Source organism: Emydura macquarii, unplaced genomic scaffold, assembly GCF_026122565.2.
Source record: "Emydura macquarii macquarii isolate MOO-44397 ecotype Brisbane River unplaced genomic scaffold, CSIRO-AGI_Emac_v2 contig_2184, whole genome shotgun sequence".
Classification (NCBI taxonomy): Eukaryota; Metazoa; Chordata; order Testudines; family Chelidae; genus Emydura; species Emydura macquarii.
In genome coordinates, this window is record NW_027132321.1 from 821315 (window position 1) to 842692 (window position 21378).

Genomic DNA, 21378 nt, shown 5'->3' on the forward strand with positions numbered 1-21378 from the left:
ACGTGGGTCTCCTGTGTCACCAGCGCAGCCCTTTTCTGCAGCTGTGGCTCTCTGAGCTTGCTCTCTAGCCAAAGGTTTAGTGCACCATCTAGCGTCCCTTCCGAGATCCTCACACAAGACACAGATCAGACTCCAGCATGTGCAGAGTCCTATGGTCAGCCTTATCTTGAAACATCCAGGGCCAGGCATGAGCAGCCGGAGGGCGCTTGAATCTAGAATCTACTCTCCCCGGTCTTTGGGCTGGATTCTCCAGTGCCTCACTCCGGTGCATCCTGGGTCCGCCACAAGCCAGCTGGGTAGTTTTACAGCCACACCTCACTCACTTGGGACTGGGGTAAACAACGGCGTGAGGGGGGGGGCAATGGAGACTTAGGCTGTATCTGAATTGTTAGGTATGGGGCAGGGTTCAACTCTTCACTCGTGTCTTTACAAGGAGGCAGTGCGGGCTATTGCACAGAGGGAGCCCAGCTAGTCTCTAATGAGCTGGCTGTTGTTTCTAACCTTGTACCCACACTCAGTGCATTCATGAATACGCACGGTTTATATTGGATCATTAGTGATTGCCTTCAAGAACTTCTGGAGGATGAGTGAGGTCCTGGAAGACTGGAGAAGGGCAAACAGTACTATCTTTAAAAAGGCGAACAAAGACAACCAGAGAATTACAGACCAGTCAACCTAACTTCGATATCTGGAACGATAGTGGAGCAAATAATTAAACAATCCATTTGTCAGCACTTAGAGGATAACAGATAATAATAAGGAACAGCCAGCATGGATTTGTCAAGAACCAATCATGCCAAACCAACCCAATTGCCTTCTTTGATGCAGTTACTGGCCTAGTGGATGGAGGGAGGAGAGGAAGCAGCAGATGTGATAGATCTTCATAGTCAAACTAGGAAAACGTGGCCTAGATGAAACTTCTGTAAAGGTGGGTGCACAGCTGGTTGAAAGACTGCACTCAAACGGGAGTGTCATTTGTAAGACACGTGAGGTAATTGTCCTGCTCTGGGCCTCAGCTGGAGTACTGCATGTTGTGCTTTAAGAAAGATGTGGACAAATTGGAAAATCCAGAGGAGAGCAACTAAAGCGTTAAAATTTCAAAAACCTGACATTGGAGGACAGGTTAAAAATCTGGACATGTTTAGTCTTCAGAAAAGAAGATCGAGCGGGAACCTGATAAGTCTTCAAATACATTAAGGCTTTTATAAAGAGTATGGTGAGCAGTTGTTCTCCAGGTCCACTGAAGACAGGACAAGAAGTAAGGGGCTTAATCTGCAGCAAGGGAGATCAGGGTTAGCTGTTAGGAAACACTTCTAACTACAAGGGTAGTTAAACACAGGAATAAATTTCCAAGGGAGGTTGTGGAATCCCTGTCACTGGAGGGTTTTAAGAACAGGTTGGACAAATACTTGTCAAGGATGGTCTAGGTTTACTTGGTTCTGCCTCAGCGCAGAGGGTTGGATGACATGATGACCACTCCAGAGCCCTTCCAGCCCTGCATTTCTGTGATTCTGACTGGAAAATATTCCTTGGGGGTAAATACAGCATGAAATGTAACCCTATATGAATGATATAAAGACATACAAGTGAGAGACTATGTGAGGCACTGAATAGAACACGTACCCTGCACATAAATTAATCACCCCAGTCAGGCTGCAAATTATATGGGAAAATTGGGACTAAGATGAGAGTGTGCACTTTGCTGTTCTGGGAAAAGCCAGGGATCCAGGTGCTAGTAAGAGGCAGATGGCGTGGGGATGAGGAGGGAGGCAGGGTTCAGTTTTGTAATTGCCAGGTTTGTTGAGCAATTTGAAAACAGCTAATCCTTTTCAAGCTTTTGCAATAGCAGAAAGAGGTCTCCAAAATGGTCACCTTGGCAAGCCCCAATAATCAAAGTGGAGTCCTGCCATGCGCTCTCTGCTGACTTATTATCTCAGTCTTTCTTTTGCTGCACCATGCAGGCAAACGTTTGGGGAGCACATAGCTGGTTCCGGGTTCAGGCCCATGGATGAACTGCCTGGGGCTTTGTTATACAGACTTACTAAAAAACGTAATATCCTGCAACCTCACTTAAGTCAATGGTGCTGCTTTGGCAAGTCTGGAGGGCGTAAAACTGGGCCCAAAAAAATCTGAAGGTCACAGGGAAAGCCTTGCTTTTACTCAGAAGAGGAAGAGGATTAATCACTGGTGTGTTCCATAGTGGCAACAACCCTAATCTCACAACTCAAGGAAATGCCTGCTTTTCCCATCCTGTGTCATTGTTCACTCACATTTAGAGAGCACGTGGTTTATCAGAGTTGCCGAGTGCCTGCAGCTCCCACGGACTTCAGCAGAAAATGCAGCTGCTTAGGAACTCTGAAAATCAGGATCAAGGTGCTTCCAAGCCCAGGGGAGTCCAAAGGGTTTACATACAGCTCCATACACAGCCTGGCTGGGAGGCAGCCAGCCAGCCACCCAACAAGTGCCCAGCCTCATGCACAGCTGTGGAAACTTTGGCAAAAGACACCAGAGCACCTCCCAACAGTTACACAACACCCTGGGAGTGGAGCCGAAACACTGGCTCTGAACAGGCAAGAGCACAGGTTTAATGTCTAATTCTGCAATCAGCTTGGGAGAGGCCCCAGATACATTTCTTACCCAGGGTACTGTGCTGCTCACATGGGCACATAGAACACAGACCTGAACAATGAGTCATTTGGACCCTATAGTCACGGTCTGGAAAGGCACAGGGTCTCTGGAGTTCATCCTTGATAGTCTCAGAAATTGCCAAGTGAATAAAGAACAGAAAATTAACCCTTTTATTGATGCATTGCAATTGTTCTACATTTTTACCATATTATGTAGAAAGTACTTAAAATACAAGCTACTTTGTAAAACCAAAGACAAACACTGAATCCAAAGATAAACTATGTTTTCACAATGGACCCTTTTCCCATATAGTTAGTATTAAATTTTTAAATATCTATATTTCTTTTGTTAAAATGATTTTTACATACCCCCTAAGTACATTGGCAATACAAACATAGATCAGTAAATGTCAGAAACTACCTGTATCTAGCGGTTTGTAAAAAGGAAGAGTACAACCATAAAAGAAAGTTAAATTTCACACAGTAATTAGCATATCAAATACATTTAATAAAGTAGGAATTCCATTGCAATATCAAGGATTCAAGCAGAAATACTAACATTACATATAATGTACTGCTACATGTAGTGAGATAGATATATTTCAAGCTGAATCTGAAATCACACATTATAATAAAGTTTAGCAACGAACAAACAACCACGTAGACATGCGGCACCATTCATAAGTTTAAATAAAAGAGAAAGCAGGGCTGTGCCAATCCTGTCATTTAGAAGCAATTTAGTTTACCATGTACTAAAAAACAAAACAAAAAAACGAATTGCTGAATCAGAGGTAAATTACTGCATCAGTCAACTAGGTGCGAAGCAGAAAAGCTCTGATGTTGCTTCTGCAGTGGGGTATCACAGCTATGAATGCAAGTCAGCTAACAGGAACAACTTGAAGTAAACTCAGTTTATGAATCACAAGACTGACTCTCAATGGGACAAGAGTTAGCTCTGATTCAAAAGGTGAATCCCAAACTCCATCTAATCAATATTTCAAAAGTTGATCATAGTTTAAGAAAGGGCTGAAATTTATATTCAGAAATAGCGTGTTTGTTTACACACAATGCAGAACAGCTGTCACAGTGAGGCTACTCATTCTTTAATGCTTCACTGGATCCGCATGGAGACAGCTGGATATGGACTGGGAGAAAGGCTGCCCCTCCTCAGAGGTGAACCTTTAACATACACTTGACTGGGCAACACACACTGTGGGTTACATTTTGATGTTACACCACTGTAAATCCAGTGATGAGATCAGAATCTGGCCCTGCGGGGAGAGTGTTAATAGTGCGTGTCGCACTAGAAGTCAGATGTAGCTTCGGTGTTATTTGAAATAGAGCATGTTACATCCCCTCTATGCAGTTCCCATCTCATCCTCCTTTTACCAATGTTGATGGGTGTTTGAATCACTGGAGATGAGAATATTCTTACTGGATAACTTTGGCGGATTTGGGGGTTTTTAAACTATGTAAGAGGTACTCTAAAGACGCAAGTTTTGTTTAGTTTCTTTTTAAACGAAGGTTTTTCCCGAGTTGATTAGTTCATGTTGTTAGAGGTCTTGGTTATTTTTCTCTCCTTAAGAACTTCACAGGAAACACTTCACTATTTGTTCCAGAGGGGTAGCCGTGTTAGTCTGTGTACAGCAAACACAAGAGAGTCCTGTAGCACTGACGAAGTGGGTTACAGCCCACGAAAGCTTATGCCTGCAGAAATTAAATTTGTCAGGCTTTAAAGTGCTACAGGACTCTCGTTGTTTTTACTATTTGTGAAATTGGTAAAAAGTTTCCATGTAATCCAGATGTTGGAGTCTGTCTGCCTTTGGAAAGGAAGGCACAACTCTGTATCCAAGAGGTATCTTGAGGGAAAGTACTGAATACGGGCCACATGACATGGAAAAAGTAAGAAAGTGCTTGGCACTAAGTGAACAAGATTTTGATAATGTTACAGCAACACAGAGCATTCTTAACACTAGTGATGGGAAGTATTGGGATTGCTCAATTATCCTCATATTTATAGGAGTGCTGGGACTAAAAGTACACGAGACGACGACTTCTGGTTATGATGTTGCTAACCACACCCATCCAGTTTCAAAGTCCTTGCTATGAAAGAGACACCAAACCTTTTACAACTGATCAGTTTCAAGCCATCTTAGTCCTTCCTATCCCAGTAATGTGGAATTTCAGAACTGAATTTTGCACTTCTAGATACAGTCATGTCATGTACCAGTTGTAGAACTAGCCTGTTTTCAAGTTAGACGGAACATAAACTGGGTTTCAAGGCTGCAAAAACCTCTTATTGCTGCAGTAATACCACTGCTCAAGCCAGTTTATTTTCCATTTGGCCAAGATGCTTATCTATGTATTGAAGATCAAGAAATAATTCCTAGTTCAAGGGACCCAAGGAAACAAGTGTAGTTTAGAAACCACACTGGTACCCAAACGGAGTATTCCTTTAACTAATGCTATAGCTAATAAACCCGCCCAACCGTTCCACATTAGCAGTTGCGGTATAAAACTTTTTCATAGTACTGGTATGTTATGTGCTTTACAGCAGGCTCTCTTTGGTATAAACATTCTGTCACCAAGCTAGCAATATTGTACAAGGACTGTCTGATAGTAACACGGGAGGAGGTTAACGTCACACTCTAATCTAATAAAGTGACTGCACATACTTAAAATCACTTCTGCAATATCAGACTAAATATTCCAATGCATTCCCAGCACTACCCTATTCAAAATGCGCCGACAGACATCTAACAGTATATGTGCCGTTTCAAGGAAAGCTTAAGGAAACATCGCTTCACTCTGGACAAAAACGTAGCCTTTCATGTTAGCATTACAACTGAGAAGGATGCACCTATGCACCATCCTGCCATTCTTGCTATGATAAACTTAGTGAATTGCTTTCAATTCAATGGGGGCTTGCTGGTCCCTCATAAGGCAAGCTCACTGTAAACTCTAGTCACACAACATCATTTAAGGCACTACAATAAGGGGACACATCAAACAACTCTTCATCACACATACCTGTGCAAAACAGATCAGAAGGTATCCTTTTCTCCCATGAGGCTCCACTTTCTTTCTCTCTCTCTCTCTCAGTGCTACAGTGATGAGCTCTAATGATTGCATTATTTCACATACATTCTGACATATCAATTCATTTTGGTTTAAATACAAAGGACACATCAATTTCATCCCCAGGAACGTTTAAGAATTAGACAAACACTAGGTACAGAGTTCAAGTATAATCACTACACATTTTGATTACAAAGACAGAACATTTGGGGTTAGCAGGAAGTTTGCTTGTTATATTTTTTTCTAATCAATATGTACATATTTCATTTTATGTAAAATATTAAAACACCACCATTACAAAACTTCTAAAATAGTTTTAAATTCAGTAATAAACTTTAAAATCTGGATTTTTTTCTCCCCCTCCCCCAATTCCTACATGCACTTACTGTATGCAAGTCTTATTAAGAGCGCTTTAAAGTTGGCTGCTAGCATAATCCAGGAGGATATGCTCACAGGAGTATAAAAAGCTGTACACATCAGTATTTCACTGTGTTTCAAATTGTTCAACTACCTCCCAAATGACTCATGCAAGGAAAAATATAAAGAAAACAAATCAAACAAATGCCCTGTGCCTCTGTGAAGGAATCCAGCTTCATTATAGGGCCAGTGTCTAATACTCCAAAGAAACCAAACTCAAAAGAGCAATGCAGCACTATTAATTCTCAGCTGAAGAATACCGCATTTTGGCAAAGCAGTTGTATTATATGCGAAATTTCACTGTATGACAGAACTGAAAAACTTAATTTAATAGCTTCTACAATGACAAAAACCAACTGTGTTATGGATATTCAGACTTGACAAGAAAATAAAATGAAGATTTCATTGTTTAAATAGACTTTTGAATATTAGGTTGCTAATACAAGATAGCTGCCTCTATCATACCCTTACAAAGCAGGAAAGTAAACAGAAAATCTTGATAGTGAGAGAGATGTGATTGCTTCTGCAGAAACAGCAATCTGCTAGTGAGAAAATGAATTGTAAAACAAACTTTAAAATATTAAACTCAAGTTTGAAATCTGCTCTAGCAACTTTCTGAGATAAATGTGCATTATATTTTTAGTGGCAATATGAATTTGTGCAAGCTGCTAAAATATAATCTGCTAGTCTGTTTAAATTATAAGAGTTTAAAAAATCAGCATTTGTCTTTAAAGACATTGATTTGCTTTTCTCCACCGACTACCATAACACCAGAATCGCTTTAAATAAACTGAGCTGTGATCTTGTTTAAAAGCATCTATAAAAATTAAGTAAAAGATTAAAATCTTAATCAATGACCCTTTTCCTGGTAACAAAGGATGCTGCCCAGTTAGTGACTGAATTCCCCAAGCAGAGACATTGTCAAACATGGTACATCCAGACCTAGAGGAGATGACAACAGTACAGTCAACAGCAGGTAATAGTTCACCTGTAAACCTCCTTTGATTCTTCAGGGCTGTTACCGAATCCAGCTCTACCCACAGTGGACTAGTAACTATCACTGCAAACCCAAGGGAGCCCCTGAACTACAAGTATGAATACTGGTTGATTTTCGTCGGGCTCAGCGGGTATCCAGCGTAAATAGCAGATCCTCGGGAAGCACCAATATAGGACTGAGTAGCAAACTGATGTTGGTACTGGGCAGGCGGGACATTTGCAGAAGTCAGCAAGCTGGGACCAACACTCACTGGTACCTGGTGGACCAGAGTGCTGGGATGGGCAGCGTATGTTGTGTGCCTTGACGAGCCCTGAGGGGAGAAGAGATGAGCGATGGAAGTTGTGGAGCCCAGTGTTGCAGCAGTGGTTGGTGCGTAGGTGTACATGTGAGGCTGGCTGGGAAGATGTGTGCTCGCCGTAGCTGCTGCCAGGTGGGGATGAGCTGGGCTGCCGTGCTGGAATGTGTAGGGAGCCTGAGATATAGCGGATGTGAGGGGAGCGACATAAGCTTGCTGTCTGCGTGGAGCTGGATTTCCGCTTCTCTCCTGCGAGGCCAACACTGTTGTTGGCTGATTCTGCAAAAGGAGAAAAATCAATAAAGTTGCGGGCACCCCTCATGTAACGCCTGTAGGTGGGGGGATGAAATCCAGCGACTGGTGGGCTCTAAGATGGTTCTAGATGAGGAGGGTTCAAGAACTCATGGGGCATGGCCCCATTTTTTCTTCAGAGATGGACCTAAAGTCTGCAGCAGGGCCCCCAGGGATACTGCGGCAGCCTCAGGAAGGGCAGTTTTTACTGACTATGGAGATACGTCGCACTGTTACCAACCAGTGGCTTCATATCCAGCTTTACTCTATTCTAAATGTAGAGGTGCCCTGTGGCACAACAGCCCACGGCTCCCGTCTGGCCACGCCTGAGCAGGAGCTGTTCTAGTCCTGGAATCCAGCAAGCAGGTCTGGCTGCACAGTCAGTCACCTGCAGCTGATCTGAAGGCAGAGTGGAGGCTACGCACGTCTCGTTGCAGAGAAGCCTGGCCTCGCTGGAGCTGACATGAGCTTGTCAAACACAAGAACCAGGGCCACAAGCTGAAGTTAGCCTAGGCTCAGGGCTCTGAAGGGAATACGCACAGAATCCATCAAGGGCCAATTTCTAGCCCCAATCTCTTGGCTGGGACGGGGAAGCTCTGTGGGAGAGAGGGAGGCGCAGAGGAATCCTCCCTCCAGCGGCTAATCCAGTCCAGCCACGGGCTGAGGCAGTATCTCCTTCGCCAGCATGGCAAGGGCGTGTGGGGCAGAGATCAGAGAATCTGTGCACTGCATGGTCCCTTCACTTGCACACCAACTGCCAGGAGCTGCTCCCACCCACTGCAGAGACGGCAGGGGTCTGCCAGAGACCAAACCAGAACCAGCTACTTAATTCAAACCAGGAGGAAGCAGCTACGGCCCTTCTGCTGCTTTGTGAGCCAGCCCTCTTCCTCTCCCCATAACACAGGGTCCAACGGGACAGAACCCTGCTTGTTAGTACCACGCCTCAGTGACATTATGAAGCCAGCAGCAGACAAAGTGAGAGCCACAGCCTGGCTTACCTGGCTGAGGTTGAGGGGCTGCACACCATTGGTCACCATGCGGTGAGGCCGGTACCCGCTTGGCGTTATACAACATCCCGATGACTGCCCACTCACAGATGCCACTGGTTTGGTTTTGCTGATGCTACTCAGAATGCCTGAAAAAGATTAGCAGTTTAGTCCATTCTCCCCTCACGTATTCCAAGGTCTCACCAGTCTGTGTATCTTAAAACAATGCAGGAGCCTTCCGTTACAGGGTCATTTCTCTAGTTACAGTTTCAAACTTGGAAGAACCAATAGCCTGCAGCATTTCACAGAGATATTAGTAACGTTACAATCAACTACGGGGGGAATGCAGCCAATAACCTATATCCTTTTATATTCAGTGAGTCTTAATACAGACCCAGAAGATTCATATAACCTGAGGGCAGCAGATATGAAACAGCATAGAACATGACGTTTAAAACTGCCCAAGACCTAGTAATGGCTGTTATGACACTGGGGACAGCGCTGTAAGAGCTACAGATACAAGGAGCGGGTCTGGCAGTTCAGCCATGCAGCAGTCTTTGTCGGAGTGGGCACCTACCTGAAGACTGGGTAGTTCCTATGCAGTCATTCAGCTGTGTTTTCAGAGGCGGTACGATGATGGTACGGGCGCTGGAGCTGTCGGCCGCTCCCCTGGTAGGCAGCTCCAGTGCCCTCTCAGCCCTCCGGACGGCAGAGAGTGGATCTGTGGTGTAGGGGCTATTGAGGGATGAGTCTGAATCTGGGGAGTCATTCACGGTAACGTAACTGATGACATTGGATCTCTGCTTCATGCCCAAGCTAGGGAGAGAAAACACACTCCTCATTTACACTGCGCTGCACCCAGGAGGTATCTTACCACCCTAGCTCTGTCACTGCTCTCTCTTCTTTTACAGTCTTGATTTTTATTCCAGTTAATGGAGAATCAAAATAGCGCAGATGGCTTGATGTTACATTCTGTGCTTCACGTCAGAGATTTTTCCACAGATTTCTTAGCACAGCCTGAGAAAATGCTCTGCATGCATTTTTCTTTTCTATCCCTGGCACTCTTCTCCTCCCATTGGCATTCTCTTGGAAGGCAAGTCGGGACAGGGGAGTGCACTGGCTGTGCTAAGTTCAGGGCAAAATGGGATTAGCTGTCAAGTCAGACTGTACCTCGCAGGCTTGTATTTGTTGTCTTCCTCTTCGTCGGTATCGCTGCGGATGGTGATGACGCTGACAGGTGGGCTAGGCGTGTCTGGGATTACAATGGGCTGGTGCTGTTCCTGCACTGCAATGAGAGCACTGGAGGAGGAGGCAGCACGAAGGGGGCTGCTCCCGATCAATGAGTAGCCTTGGGAAGGCATGGCCTCCAGTGTCGCGCTGGGCCTGCAGGAAGCAATAGGGCAAGACAAGGAGATTGTTCAGTGGCCAAACTGTCCTGCCTACCTAGAGACAGACAGCCACAGAGCTGACATCCTTACAGAACTAAACACTCAAGCCATGAAAAGCTCCCAGTCAGACACATCCCAGCACAGAGGGGCCTTTGCACAGCGATGCAGCGTTAAATGGGGTGGAATTCCCCTAAGTGCAGGAGGCTCTCCTCTGATGCTCCATTATTCAGAGCCTGGGCTCTGTTGTTCGTACTACAGCAATACCTCGAGGCCCTGAACAGGGCAGGGCCCCATTCTGCTGGGCAATGCACAACCAGAGTGACAGTTTCTGCCCTCCCACTGCAGCTAAGATTGCCTGAGGAAGGAGTTCAGCAGTCAGCCCTTAGCTAGCACCCTTTCATATGGGACTGCCACTCACTAAAAACAGCTACAGACAACTCTGCCATTTGAGCCAGGTGCTAGCATCCCATGATCTGCGCATCCTGCAAAGGGACCTTCTGTCCATTTCCTCCCCGCAATGGTTCGAAGGGGCAGCAGTGAGGGGTCCTTACTTTGCTGTGCTCTGTGCTGGCTGTTTGTTCTTCTTCACTAAGAGGCTGCTGTTCTGCTGCTGCCTTACAACGTGAGCAACTCCAACATTCAGAGGCTGAGCAGTAGCTAGAGCCACATGGTTAGTCAGTAAGGATGGCTGCTGCATGATGGTGCTGTACTGGTTTCCATGGGAATGTGCATTCCTACGGGGAGAGAGAGACCCAAACACTGACTGGGCTGCCAGCCAGATGCAAACACAGCAGCACATAGTGCAGGACGGCTCTGGCTGTGGGGTGAGGGTGTACGCTGGCTCACATTCCACGGGAGACGTCTCACTAACACACTGGTGCAAGCATTCTGAAGTGTCACTTGTAAGTTGTACCTGTCCATGGTAACTGTACCGCTCCTGACAACGGCGGCACAGGCAGGTTTTAGGCTTAGGTGACATGGAAAGCTGTTAATGAAGGAAGCACTTACCTGCTACGTATTATCCCATCACTTCACTGGGCTCATAATCAACCTCTGCTTTAATACAGACCCTTACCTCCAGTCAGCTAACTGTTGGTTGCTTCCAATTGGCTCTGGAATCACAGCTGTGGGCTGAACAGAATTGTGCAGCGCAACCCCTGGAAGCTGCTGCCAGGTGGAAGGTAGCAGGATCTGCTGGGTCCCTCCAGGCCAGGCCTGCTGCAAAACAACAAACAGAAAAACAGACTCACTAAGCTTCAATTTCCAAGATCAGGGAGAAAGACTTGTTCCAAACAATAAAATCAGGTGTGTAGATTGTTTACTTGCAGAGATAAAGGTATGTGATTGTACTTCCTCAAATGGCCTCACTACAGGAAGAGAATAAGAAAACCAGAGAAACAAACTTCCCCAGCCAGTTTGTCCACCTTTTCTATCATAAATGTCACCTGGGGAAGAGGATGGTGTTTAGACTATACTGCAGAAAAGAATACCAGAAAGTGGGTAGACTACATCAACTGAAATACTAGGGGCCATTACTAGAGAACAAGTGAATCTGGGATGGTTCTGAAGACAATAAAATGAAAGAATCTTCGATGAAGTAGTCAAATTTGGAAGCAATTTAGCCCTTTCAGCAGTTGTTTCACAAACACGTTGTTTATAGTGCTCAAAATGAGTGGAAGCAAAGACAGCGGAAACTTCTCCGCTCATTCCCAATCTCTTCTCCAGCAGCGAAGAGAGGAAGTGGGGTGATGGCAGAAATGCCAACATCCCCTGACACAAGTATGGATTCTTACGGCAGGGTCTGGGCTGCATTTTCAATACGTTTTCAGAGTTTACAAAAAGATTAAAACTGACTTAGGAAATGGCGCAAAATGCAAGTAGTTTAGATAACTGGAGCTCAATGTTATCATTTGAAAATGCTTTCCTCTTGCTAACATGCTCCAAAAATAAAAATCTAGTTACAAATATGGACATTTTACCACTTGGATTAAGTTGCTGAAGGGAGTAAAATAGTCAATATATTTTAAAAATAACAACCCATAAACGTATCTCATGCTGTGTTTGTCATATGTGAGATGGTCAAAATTCCTCTCACTTTCAGCTCATAAAGATACTGGCTTTTCAGTCTAAATTGGTAACGTGCAGAATTTTCTGCAACAAACAGAGTTCTGCAGTTCAATAGCTCTATGATGTAGAACACATACGATTCTGTTTCTTGCAGTTTAAACTGCAAAAGCACAAACACATGCTGTTTTTAAACAAAATATTTCTGCAAGTAACAGATCCACTTATTACAAATACTGGTTCCAGACAGGAAGCCTTCAAGCAGAGATCTGCTAACACCTCTGCCAACATAAGCAGAATAATAAAAAAAAGAGAAATATGTTAATAGTCACACCATGCGTCTTTCCAAAAGCCAACACCTGCACAAGACAAAGCAGAGAGTTTAATACAGAGCGAGATCTAACTTCCCAACGGGAGACAGAAATCAGGCCTTCCAAGCGACGAACTGTTTTGACAGAGGAAGGACAAAAATAGGCATAGCGTAGCAAATGGCGAATGCAAACTGAAGTTAAGCAGCAAAGAGAGAAGTGTTGGAAGCACTAAAGATGAGCAATGTGGGACAAAGGCTCCAGGAAACCGAAGAGACTTATCAGATTCTCTGGAGAAAATAAGAATCCAGGCTCCTAGTTTGAAGACCGATAGCTCTGAACTCCTACTGACATACAGGGGAGTTATGCACCAAGTCACCTGCACACAGATGGAAGAACAGATCTCATTGGCCTGTTAGCTCAGAAACCCAAATGCACTTTGAAAGAGTCACCAGTCACTTAATGGTGCTCCGTGCTCTGCTCCATACACTCCTGCCATTTGCAATGTCAGCCCTTCAGCAAGAAGAATTTGAAAAGAGGTGAAAGGGAAATAAGATCCTTTGGGTCTTTTCAGTACAAACAACTGTGATCCACAAGAACCCATTTGCCTGCCTTTCCATCCTCAAAAACAGGGAGCATTTAATATTGTGGCTAGTAGCAGACACTCGAATGGGCAAACTTAAGTCACTAGTGACAGTAAGACCATAGCTCTGGCTGGAGCAAAATCCACCCCAAAGACGTCTCCAGCTTGGGAGAAAAAGATGCTAATAAATTATTACTTTAAAGTCACAAAGACAAAATGGTTTATGTAAGAAATGGAGTGTGCTTCGAAAGACGTGTGGACAGCAGGACTTAAAGTGCATTGTGATGTTTCCATATGCTTCACTGATCTGATTCTGTGGTTTTAAAATGACTGGCTTGTGACACCTGCAGAGTCAATTCTGATGCAGACACCAGACAAATTCAGAGGGAAACAATTTTGAAAGCATAGATTTTAAACCCAGGTGTACCTCCTGCCCAGCCCCTTTCAGTTTGACATTTAGTTCAATCAGAACTAGCCTGGGAAACTGTTGCCATCTAAAAAGCTAGAGCTCACCTTTAATTTCAACCACAAAAGTAACTAAGAACGAAAAGCATCTGTGGGGAGCAACATCTTTATCTAGATGGTGCCTGTTGCCAGTGATTGGTTATAGATAATGAAAGGTCACAGAATTATTGTCATTATTCAGTGAAGGTTAAGATTTCTTGATTGTTAACGCAATAAATTAAAAAGCACTTGCTATCATTAGAGGTTTTAGCCTGAGCTTAAGCACTTGAAACAATTCTACATGCAAAGAAGCTTTAAACTATTAAAACAAAAAATGCAGCTAACTTGCCAACTGGTTCAAATTCAGGCCACCCAGGTACCTGTAGCAGAGTCAAACTAATGGCCGTTTCCTTTGTTTTCAACCATTAAAAGATAAAGAGAGGACAGTAAGCAGAAGACACACACAGTTACAGCTCTTCTGAGCTGAGGAGAAGAGCTTTACAACACTGGACTAGTAAAGAGCAACAGTCAATGGATCTGGATTCTTTACAGAGCCACACTAAACATCAGAGTCAGACAGTGCTTCAGCAATGTTGGGGAGGAAAACAACAAGACATTAAGATGTAGCAAGAACACAGCCACAAGATGGCACATGCTTCCATGCCCTCTGCAAGTCTAAGTTAAAACAAAAACTCCGTTAGTGAACACAATCAAGGGAGGCAATTACCAGTACTGCAGCCGTCTGTTCTACTAGCGCTGGCCGGCCGGCTGCGCAGTTCAGAGTAAAGGGCACCGCATACTGCGGCGTGATGGTGGCTACTTGAGGATGAACAGTTGCTACCATTAGTGGTGTACAGCTTCCCTGAAACGTAGATTAGGAAGTGAGTGAAACAAACGTACTGAGGCAGATTAATTGGGTTCAGCGGTAGGGCCAGAAAGACTTTCACCCTATTGGTACTAACAACGCTCTTCGGTGGGGCGCAGCAATCAAATGTATGTACTGAAACCAATACTCCATCTGGTCTTCTAGGGGCTAATGTGACCAAGAGGCAAACATTCCTGAGGAAACTCAAGGGAAACAGGGAACAGCTTCCTTCTGGTGATTTAAAAATCACAAAACTGGTTCAAACTTAGTAATACCTTATTCTGGGCAAACCCTAGATGTAAACACACTGAAACGACATATTGCATGCCATCTCTTGTATATACTGTACTGGGCCATAATGATATATGTCGTACATCATGTATAATCATACACATGCTATTACATGCACAGTTTTCTCAAGAAAGGATAAACTAAGGAACTTTAATAATCTTAAAGTCACCAGGGGTCTTTAGATTACTAGAAATGAACACTAATCATGGAGAGATTGCCAAGAAACAAAACTAATCCATAAAACCATCTTATTTGAAGTGGGTTTTTTTAAACTAGCGTTTGGTACTTCATCATGTAAAGCAGCAGAAATGATTTGCCTCATGATGGCTTCCTTTAAGATTATTCTGTTCATTTAATACTGTGACCTGTGCAATTATAGTAAACCAAATGCATTCATCATCAAATGCCACCTGTTATTTGAATTGAACAAATAAATGACAATTTATCACCTAAAATTGCTCCTGTATGACTAGACCCAGTCACTGTGATATATTATATATATATATAGCCAGATTTCTTGGCTATTACATTAAGAATATGTACATTATTTCCAGCAGAAATTGTGAAACTATGCAAACAAGTCAAATTACAGTATTATCCATAAAGATGGATATGGATTCTTCACTATACAAAAATGTTCCAGAATAAATTTGCTTATTACTGTGCATCCATTGTATATTTAAATAAAACATTGCTCTGGTGGAATTAGAAAGAGTATTATTTTTATGGCAGAAGACAAGAGTTTAAAGTTTTTGCAAGATAATAAGACTATATATTTCAAATTTCAAAGTTAATCATTTCTTCGGATAACACATTTGGAAATAAATAATCAGCGAAACATCCATTCATATCAAGGATGCAGCTATGCAAAAAAGAGGACTCAAAAGTAATTTCTTTGGATTAAAGATGGGAATATACAACATCAGTCATTCAAATCTTTTGTTTTCTGGGATCTCATTTTTCACATGGTAAATAATGCACAGAAACCCATTAATTTCCTATGGAATTTGCTGCTTTTGAGTATATAGGTTGCCTTCTGTAGGAAAGTACATCTGTCCAGACAAGAACAGAATGTTTTGAACAGCAGACTCATGCAGAGTCAGAGAGAAGTCTCAGGAGACTAGATATATACCCCATTATTAAAGGGCAAACCCCATAGCCAACGATTTTAAAGAAATACAGATCACTCTTCTGATTTTGTAATTTTCCTCTACCTACAGACTGGGGGGGGCATGTCAGTATTTCTATCCAAATATCACATTCTACGGGACTTATGGTCGCCACTAAATGTTCCTCCTGGCTGAAACTTGGCACAGGACAATTGTGAAGTGTTCACACTTAAAAAATCCCAGCAAAACTAGGCAGATTCCAGCGTGATATGAACCTATATATCACTGGGATCCAGTTCCCCAACTCCTGATGTATCCTGAGATTTCTATGAATAACAAAGAAGAACCCACTACACCCTCCCTGCCCCAACACGATGTGGCTGCCATTCCAATGAGAGAGAAAGCAGAGCTGGAGTCATGCTTTACACTGGAGAAACTCCAGTTAATCTCGTCTTTACCTGTGTGAGAACTCCAGATTGGATCTGAAGTGGCTGTGCTGCAGGTGCTTGTGGTACAATTGGAACAGCATTCTCCATCCGTACTGGGAACCCAGAATGCTTTGTGGTTGCCTGAAGTCCGGCTGTTTGGAACAAGAAGAGTCGTGGTTAAGCTGTTTTCTTTATTATTCAAATGTTTTTTCCGCATCTAAATTCCTGCCAGACACAGCAGGAGAGCAGGACACAGCCTCAAGGTCAAGGGAAGAGAGGGAATTCCCTCATGGGCACAGCAGTGGTGCAGCCCACACCACAAAGGGGGTTCCCTCTGTCCAGTGGCAACCTGCTGCTCTCTGAGAATGACAAGATCAGCGTATTCGTACCCAGACATGACCAGTTGTGCTTTCTGTAAGGCTTTTTTCCTGGGAATTTAGTGCTGGTGAAAGGTGCCGCAGATTCTGTCTTGGTTTTTGCAATATGGACGCTTGTTCGGTGAGAACTGGCCTGAGACCATTACTACCTATTGAATATAGTTCACTGAACAGCCACTGGATGGGAACGCTTTCACACTCTGCTGTCCAGGCTGAACTTGGACCCAAACAACACCAGTTTAAGGCCCCGAAATGGAAATAGACAAACAAGAATTGTTTATGGGAACACTAGAACACCCCCCCCACACACACACAGCCACCAATTAAAAGATTATAAATTACTTCCAATTTATAGGAAGCGTATGAAAATACTTTGTCCACACTGAGTTTCATTCCATCTGCTGCTACATTGGCAAAAGTGGGACCTATAATTCAGCCCCACTGCCCACAGGTGCTACTCCACCATTACAAGTCTCATTTTTGACAGTCTAGACAAGGCTTAATTTTACTACTTGTACTTAAGTGGAATGTTTAAGATCCGTTTGACACCGCCATTCCTCCTCAAATGACCTCGGCTTGTCTTCAAAGTCTGTGCACTTCCTAGCCTTCTGCAGCACTTGGCACTAGATGGACCCTTCAGAGATGGCTAGCGTGTAACTGGAGTTGTCAGACACAACCCACCAATAAAGCCCAGGCTAATGAACAATGATGATCTCTGCAAGCCCCTGAAATTCTCAAGGTTAGCGCTGAAGAGTTCTCTAAAGCTTAGGTCCATTCTAGCCTGCAGTCTTGTCATCTGAATGCAAGCCAGCCAAATGCACTCCCCTCAATCACATCTGGAGTGTAACATAGTCTGATACTTCTAATGTTACCATGCTACTTAAAAACAAGTACGAACCTAAGACTGAAGCCATTATGTCATGCACTCCCTTTATCAAGATTTTTTTGTTCATTCATAACCTACCATATTAGCACAAGCCAGATACAAATGGAGAGGCTTCCACAATCAACAATTGCATTTCTTACTTTGTGTAACTTTATCTATTTGCAGCTGGCGTTATTTTACTTCTCGCCACCAAGCTGCACAATTGTATTAACACTTGTCAACTGAGATTCTAAGACTGTGTTTTCATTCTAGAAAACTAAGGGAATCAATCACTATCCGGATGAAAATTTTAACATATTCCAAGCTTTTTCTAAACCTTGAGTGTCTCCCCAAATGCTCTTGGTTCCAAGAAACCAAAGTCTAGAAATAAATTTCTGCTCCACTATGAAAATTAACCTAGTTATAGCCCCCAACAATAACTGATTCACAGACAAGATTTAGGATGGACTTCTATACTAGGCCTGAGTTTCAGACACTTAAACCTCTAGAAAAATCTCCTTTTCCCCCAGAAATTTCTCATGCTGGTTCTTAATAGGAAGTAGATTGTGTGCATGTGCCTATGCAAGCCTAACAACTCAAAGGTCAAACAGAACATTATGAGTGTCAAGAAAAAAAAAAGGTTCTTCAGGGAACGAGAAACATTTCAGAGGTTTTTTTAATATTCTAATGGGTCGAACACCTCAGACAGTCATGAGGAATGCTGTTGTGTTAAGTCTGGGGGAAAAACTGGTGGAGCAATAAAGTGAGTGAAGATTGCATGGCAAGCAGGTATGTTATCCTCACCTGATCAAGTGTGTCCTGGGAGAGGAGAACCACACATACATAAACACCTGGGCTGATTTCATATTCACATGTGAGATCCCACCCATGTGTGAGGGCACAGAGTGATCTCCTGCAGTTTCTCTACCTGGCCTAAACCACAAGGCTTTATTTTCATTTGGCTGAGGCTCCAGTAGTATGTAACAGGCTTTTCCACTTACTTTGAAAAGCAGGGGGACAAACAATGAACGTTTGCTGGAATGGGTCGGTCTGTGGACAGATCTGTGTGGTTCCAGGCTGTAAGGAAACACTCTGTTGTGCCACTCCTGCAACTGGCGCTGCAGATGATGGGTAAAGAGCAGACTGATAGTTTAGCAGCGAGACATCTGAGTTTGCCAGGGAAAGAGTAGCAGCAGCAGTAGAGTTGGAAGCCAAGACGCTGGCCTAGAAAATCAAACATTACAAGTGGGCATATTTGTATTGCGTACCCCCACATCCCAGACACAAATTGCTGCAGACATCAGAGCCCTGTCACAAAGGGACACCTCCGCTAACAAATTAAATACAGGTAAGGGAGAAAACAGAACTGAAAAAAGTTGCATTTGAACCTGCTTTCTATTTTTTGCCTTTTATGTCTCTGAACTGACAAGCCAATACAATTGGAGTAACAGAGCAGAGAAACCTTCTGTGTCAGTTTGGCCTTGCCAACTATTTGAAAAAGGAAATTGCAAAGGCAGCCTGTGCGTTCCAGAAAGTGTCTTCAAAAATAAAAATCTATCCTAGGTGGGGACGCAATGTGTCAGCTGTAAGTGAACTAGCCTGCACTGATCCCCAGCTGGGGACTACGTCATAATAGCGCTGCCCCATCTCTAATTTTTACAGCCTGAGGAGTAGGAAAAAAATTCTCAATTGAGACGTTATCTGCAGAATTTAAACATATTATTGAAAATATCATTTGTGTAGAGCGTAAGTCGTTAAAATCTTATATAGCAACAACACTTGAACACTTCATCACTAAAACTCATAACTTGTTCTCATATGGTAGCAACATAGTTCTATTAATTTAGGGGCAAGTTCTGCTCAGCTATATTACGTGTAAATGCAAAGTATCTGACTTCAGGGGAGTTACTTTGCAGAGCAGGATTTGACCCACAGCATCAAAACCATTTCTCTAAGCTCAAGACTCACATACCTGATTGTGCACTGTATTGAGCTGGTTGTTGAAGCTCATTGTAAGGTTTGTGCTTGTATTAGGAGCCACATGTGTTGTGAATGGGCTCTTTATTTGATTAATTGTATCGTACATATTAACTCTTCGTTTGCAGATCTCCATATTCTGAAAACAGGACTTCACACTGAAAGAGAATGAATGAAGGAAATATTAGACATACCATACCAGTACATATTGTATATGTGTCACTATAAACAGTGCATCGAAGAGAAGGAAGGGATAGACATTGCTCTTAGAACACTAATCTACATGTGTATATATATGCCTTTAGCTCTTTAGCGATGAAGAATGTCAGAGACTTGGCAAATCAAAATAATACAGCCCCTAATTAATGGAGTAGAATATTTGTGAGCCAAAAAACAAGTCACCTGGTTAAGCTTACTACTCTGTCTCATTAACTGGAGAGAACTGAACACAAATTCAATCTAACTAAATAAACTGGAAACACAAGAGAAGTCACTCCCTTGAAATATTCCTTTTTAATTGGCAGATCAGACCGACACCCCAGCAAACTTGCGATATGCTGTTTTATGTCATGCTGAGAAATCCATCTAAAACCATGCAAAAATTAAAGTGCCATCAACTCACTGGTTGCTGTGAGGGAAATCCAGTAGATGGGTCATTGTAACAAATGAATGATTTAAAGTCTTCAGAGGAGTAATTCTCTTATCTGCATCAATCGTCAACATTTTCTTTAACAAATCAATGTATTCCCTTCGGTCAGCCTTTTCTGCCAACATGTCTGTCCCTTCCAAGTCTGTGGACATATTCACCTTGGAAAAAAGAAACAAGAATAGTTAATGCCACTGTAAAATCCTGCTATACAAATCAGTCATTCCATATCAGACAAAGCCAGTGCTAATAACCAGTGCTGGTCCTTAAACACCTTCATTTTAAGGTCTCCAAAAATGTCAACGTAAGCAGATTCCCTCTTTCCGCAGCCCACATTTACTAATGCAATGATATGCACAGAATTCTTTTTTAATATTTAGTCGGTGTACTGAGGTGAAATCAACTGGACTTGATTCTCCAATGAGTGCAGATGTGTCATCCTATGCAAAGGGAATGTTAAAGGCGACCATCTCAGAATGACAAGATTGAACACTCTCTGCACAGATGTAAATGGTGATGCAAACAACAGTTCAATGGAGAATTGAGCCATTGGGATCTAAGTTCAAGATATAAAGATATGATCACATGCCCCGGTACTCATGCCCTCCACCCCTTAAATATTTTACATTTCTGCCTCTGAAAGGAAAACTGAATGAAGAAAAAAGGAAATATTTATAGCCTCCTAATGCACTCCTATAAGATTTCCAAAGCCCAATTAAGAGCCTGATCCTGTAATCACTTAACCATGTGCCTTAATACCTGGGATATCAATGGGACTACTCATAGTAATAAAAGTTAAGCCTGTATGGACGTGTTCACAGGAATGGAGCAGACAGAACCAGGAACCTCTAGTAGTTTCCATCATTCAGATTCAGGCAGCCTTGAATGTGAACTCAATAACATTTCTGGCAAAAATTTTGATCTATTACACCTCTGTGTGTGTCTCCACTAGCCTTTCCTGAAGGCTTTGCTACTATTGCTAATAGTGCTGTTCCACTTGGGGGAGCTCCATGTGTAGACAAGGGATCAGCATTTTAACCACTACATCTTCTAGATCTGCTTGAGCAGGAAAAAGCATCAGTTCTGCTTTGCCTACACTGCACTCCCACCAGTGTTTACAATGGGAGGAAAGGACCTAGCAGTCAGGAATTCTGAGTCACAGCAGTTTCTTCCTCAGAATTCCTTTTACATCTAACGTGTGTGTTTCAAATGGCGTCATTATTCATTTTCCAACAGCCTTTTCTGCTCACCTGCGCCATGTCATCCAAACAGTTGAAAATATATTTCCGAGCTTCTTTTGATTTTATTCCTGTCTCCAACTCATGTTCTTCTGGAGTCTATA

At 43.0% G+C, this 21378-nt stretch overlaps 1 protein-coding gene across 1 annotated transcript in view; it reads right to left on the reverse strand.

Annotated features, from left to right (window-relative positions):
• Positions 1-2775: 2775 nt before the first annotated feature.
• HIPK1 (homeodomain interacting protein kinase 1) overlaps positions 2776-21378 on the reverse strand; it is a 31239-nt gene continuing 12636 nt past the window's right edge. The window contains exons 5-16 of the mRNA XM_067558761.1: positions 21287-21373; positions 20013-20197; positions 19386-19548; positions 18415-18637; positions 16202-16323; positions 14206-14340; positions 11155-11297; positions 10631-10813; positions 9862-10074; positions 9269-9507; positions 8704-8840; positions 2776-7693 (exon numbers count right to left, since the gene is read on the reverse strand). Of these exons, the coding sequence (XP_067414862.1) occupies positions 7208-7693; positions 8704-8840; positions 9269-9507; positions 9862-10074; positions 10631-10813; positions 11155-11297; positions 14206-14340; positions 16202-16323; positions 18415-18637; positions 19386-19548; positions 20013-20197; positions 21287-21373 (2316 nt within the window). The 3' untranslated portion in view covers positions 2776-7207. The remainder of the gene's footprint in view (positions 7694-8703; positions 8841-9268; positions 9508-9861; positions 10075-10630; positions 10814-11154; positions 11298-14205; positions 14341-16201; positions 16324-18414; positions 18638-19385; positions 19549-20012; positions 20198-21286; positions 21374-21378) is intronic.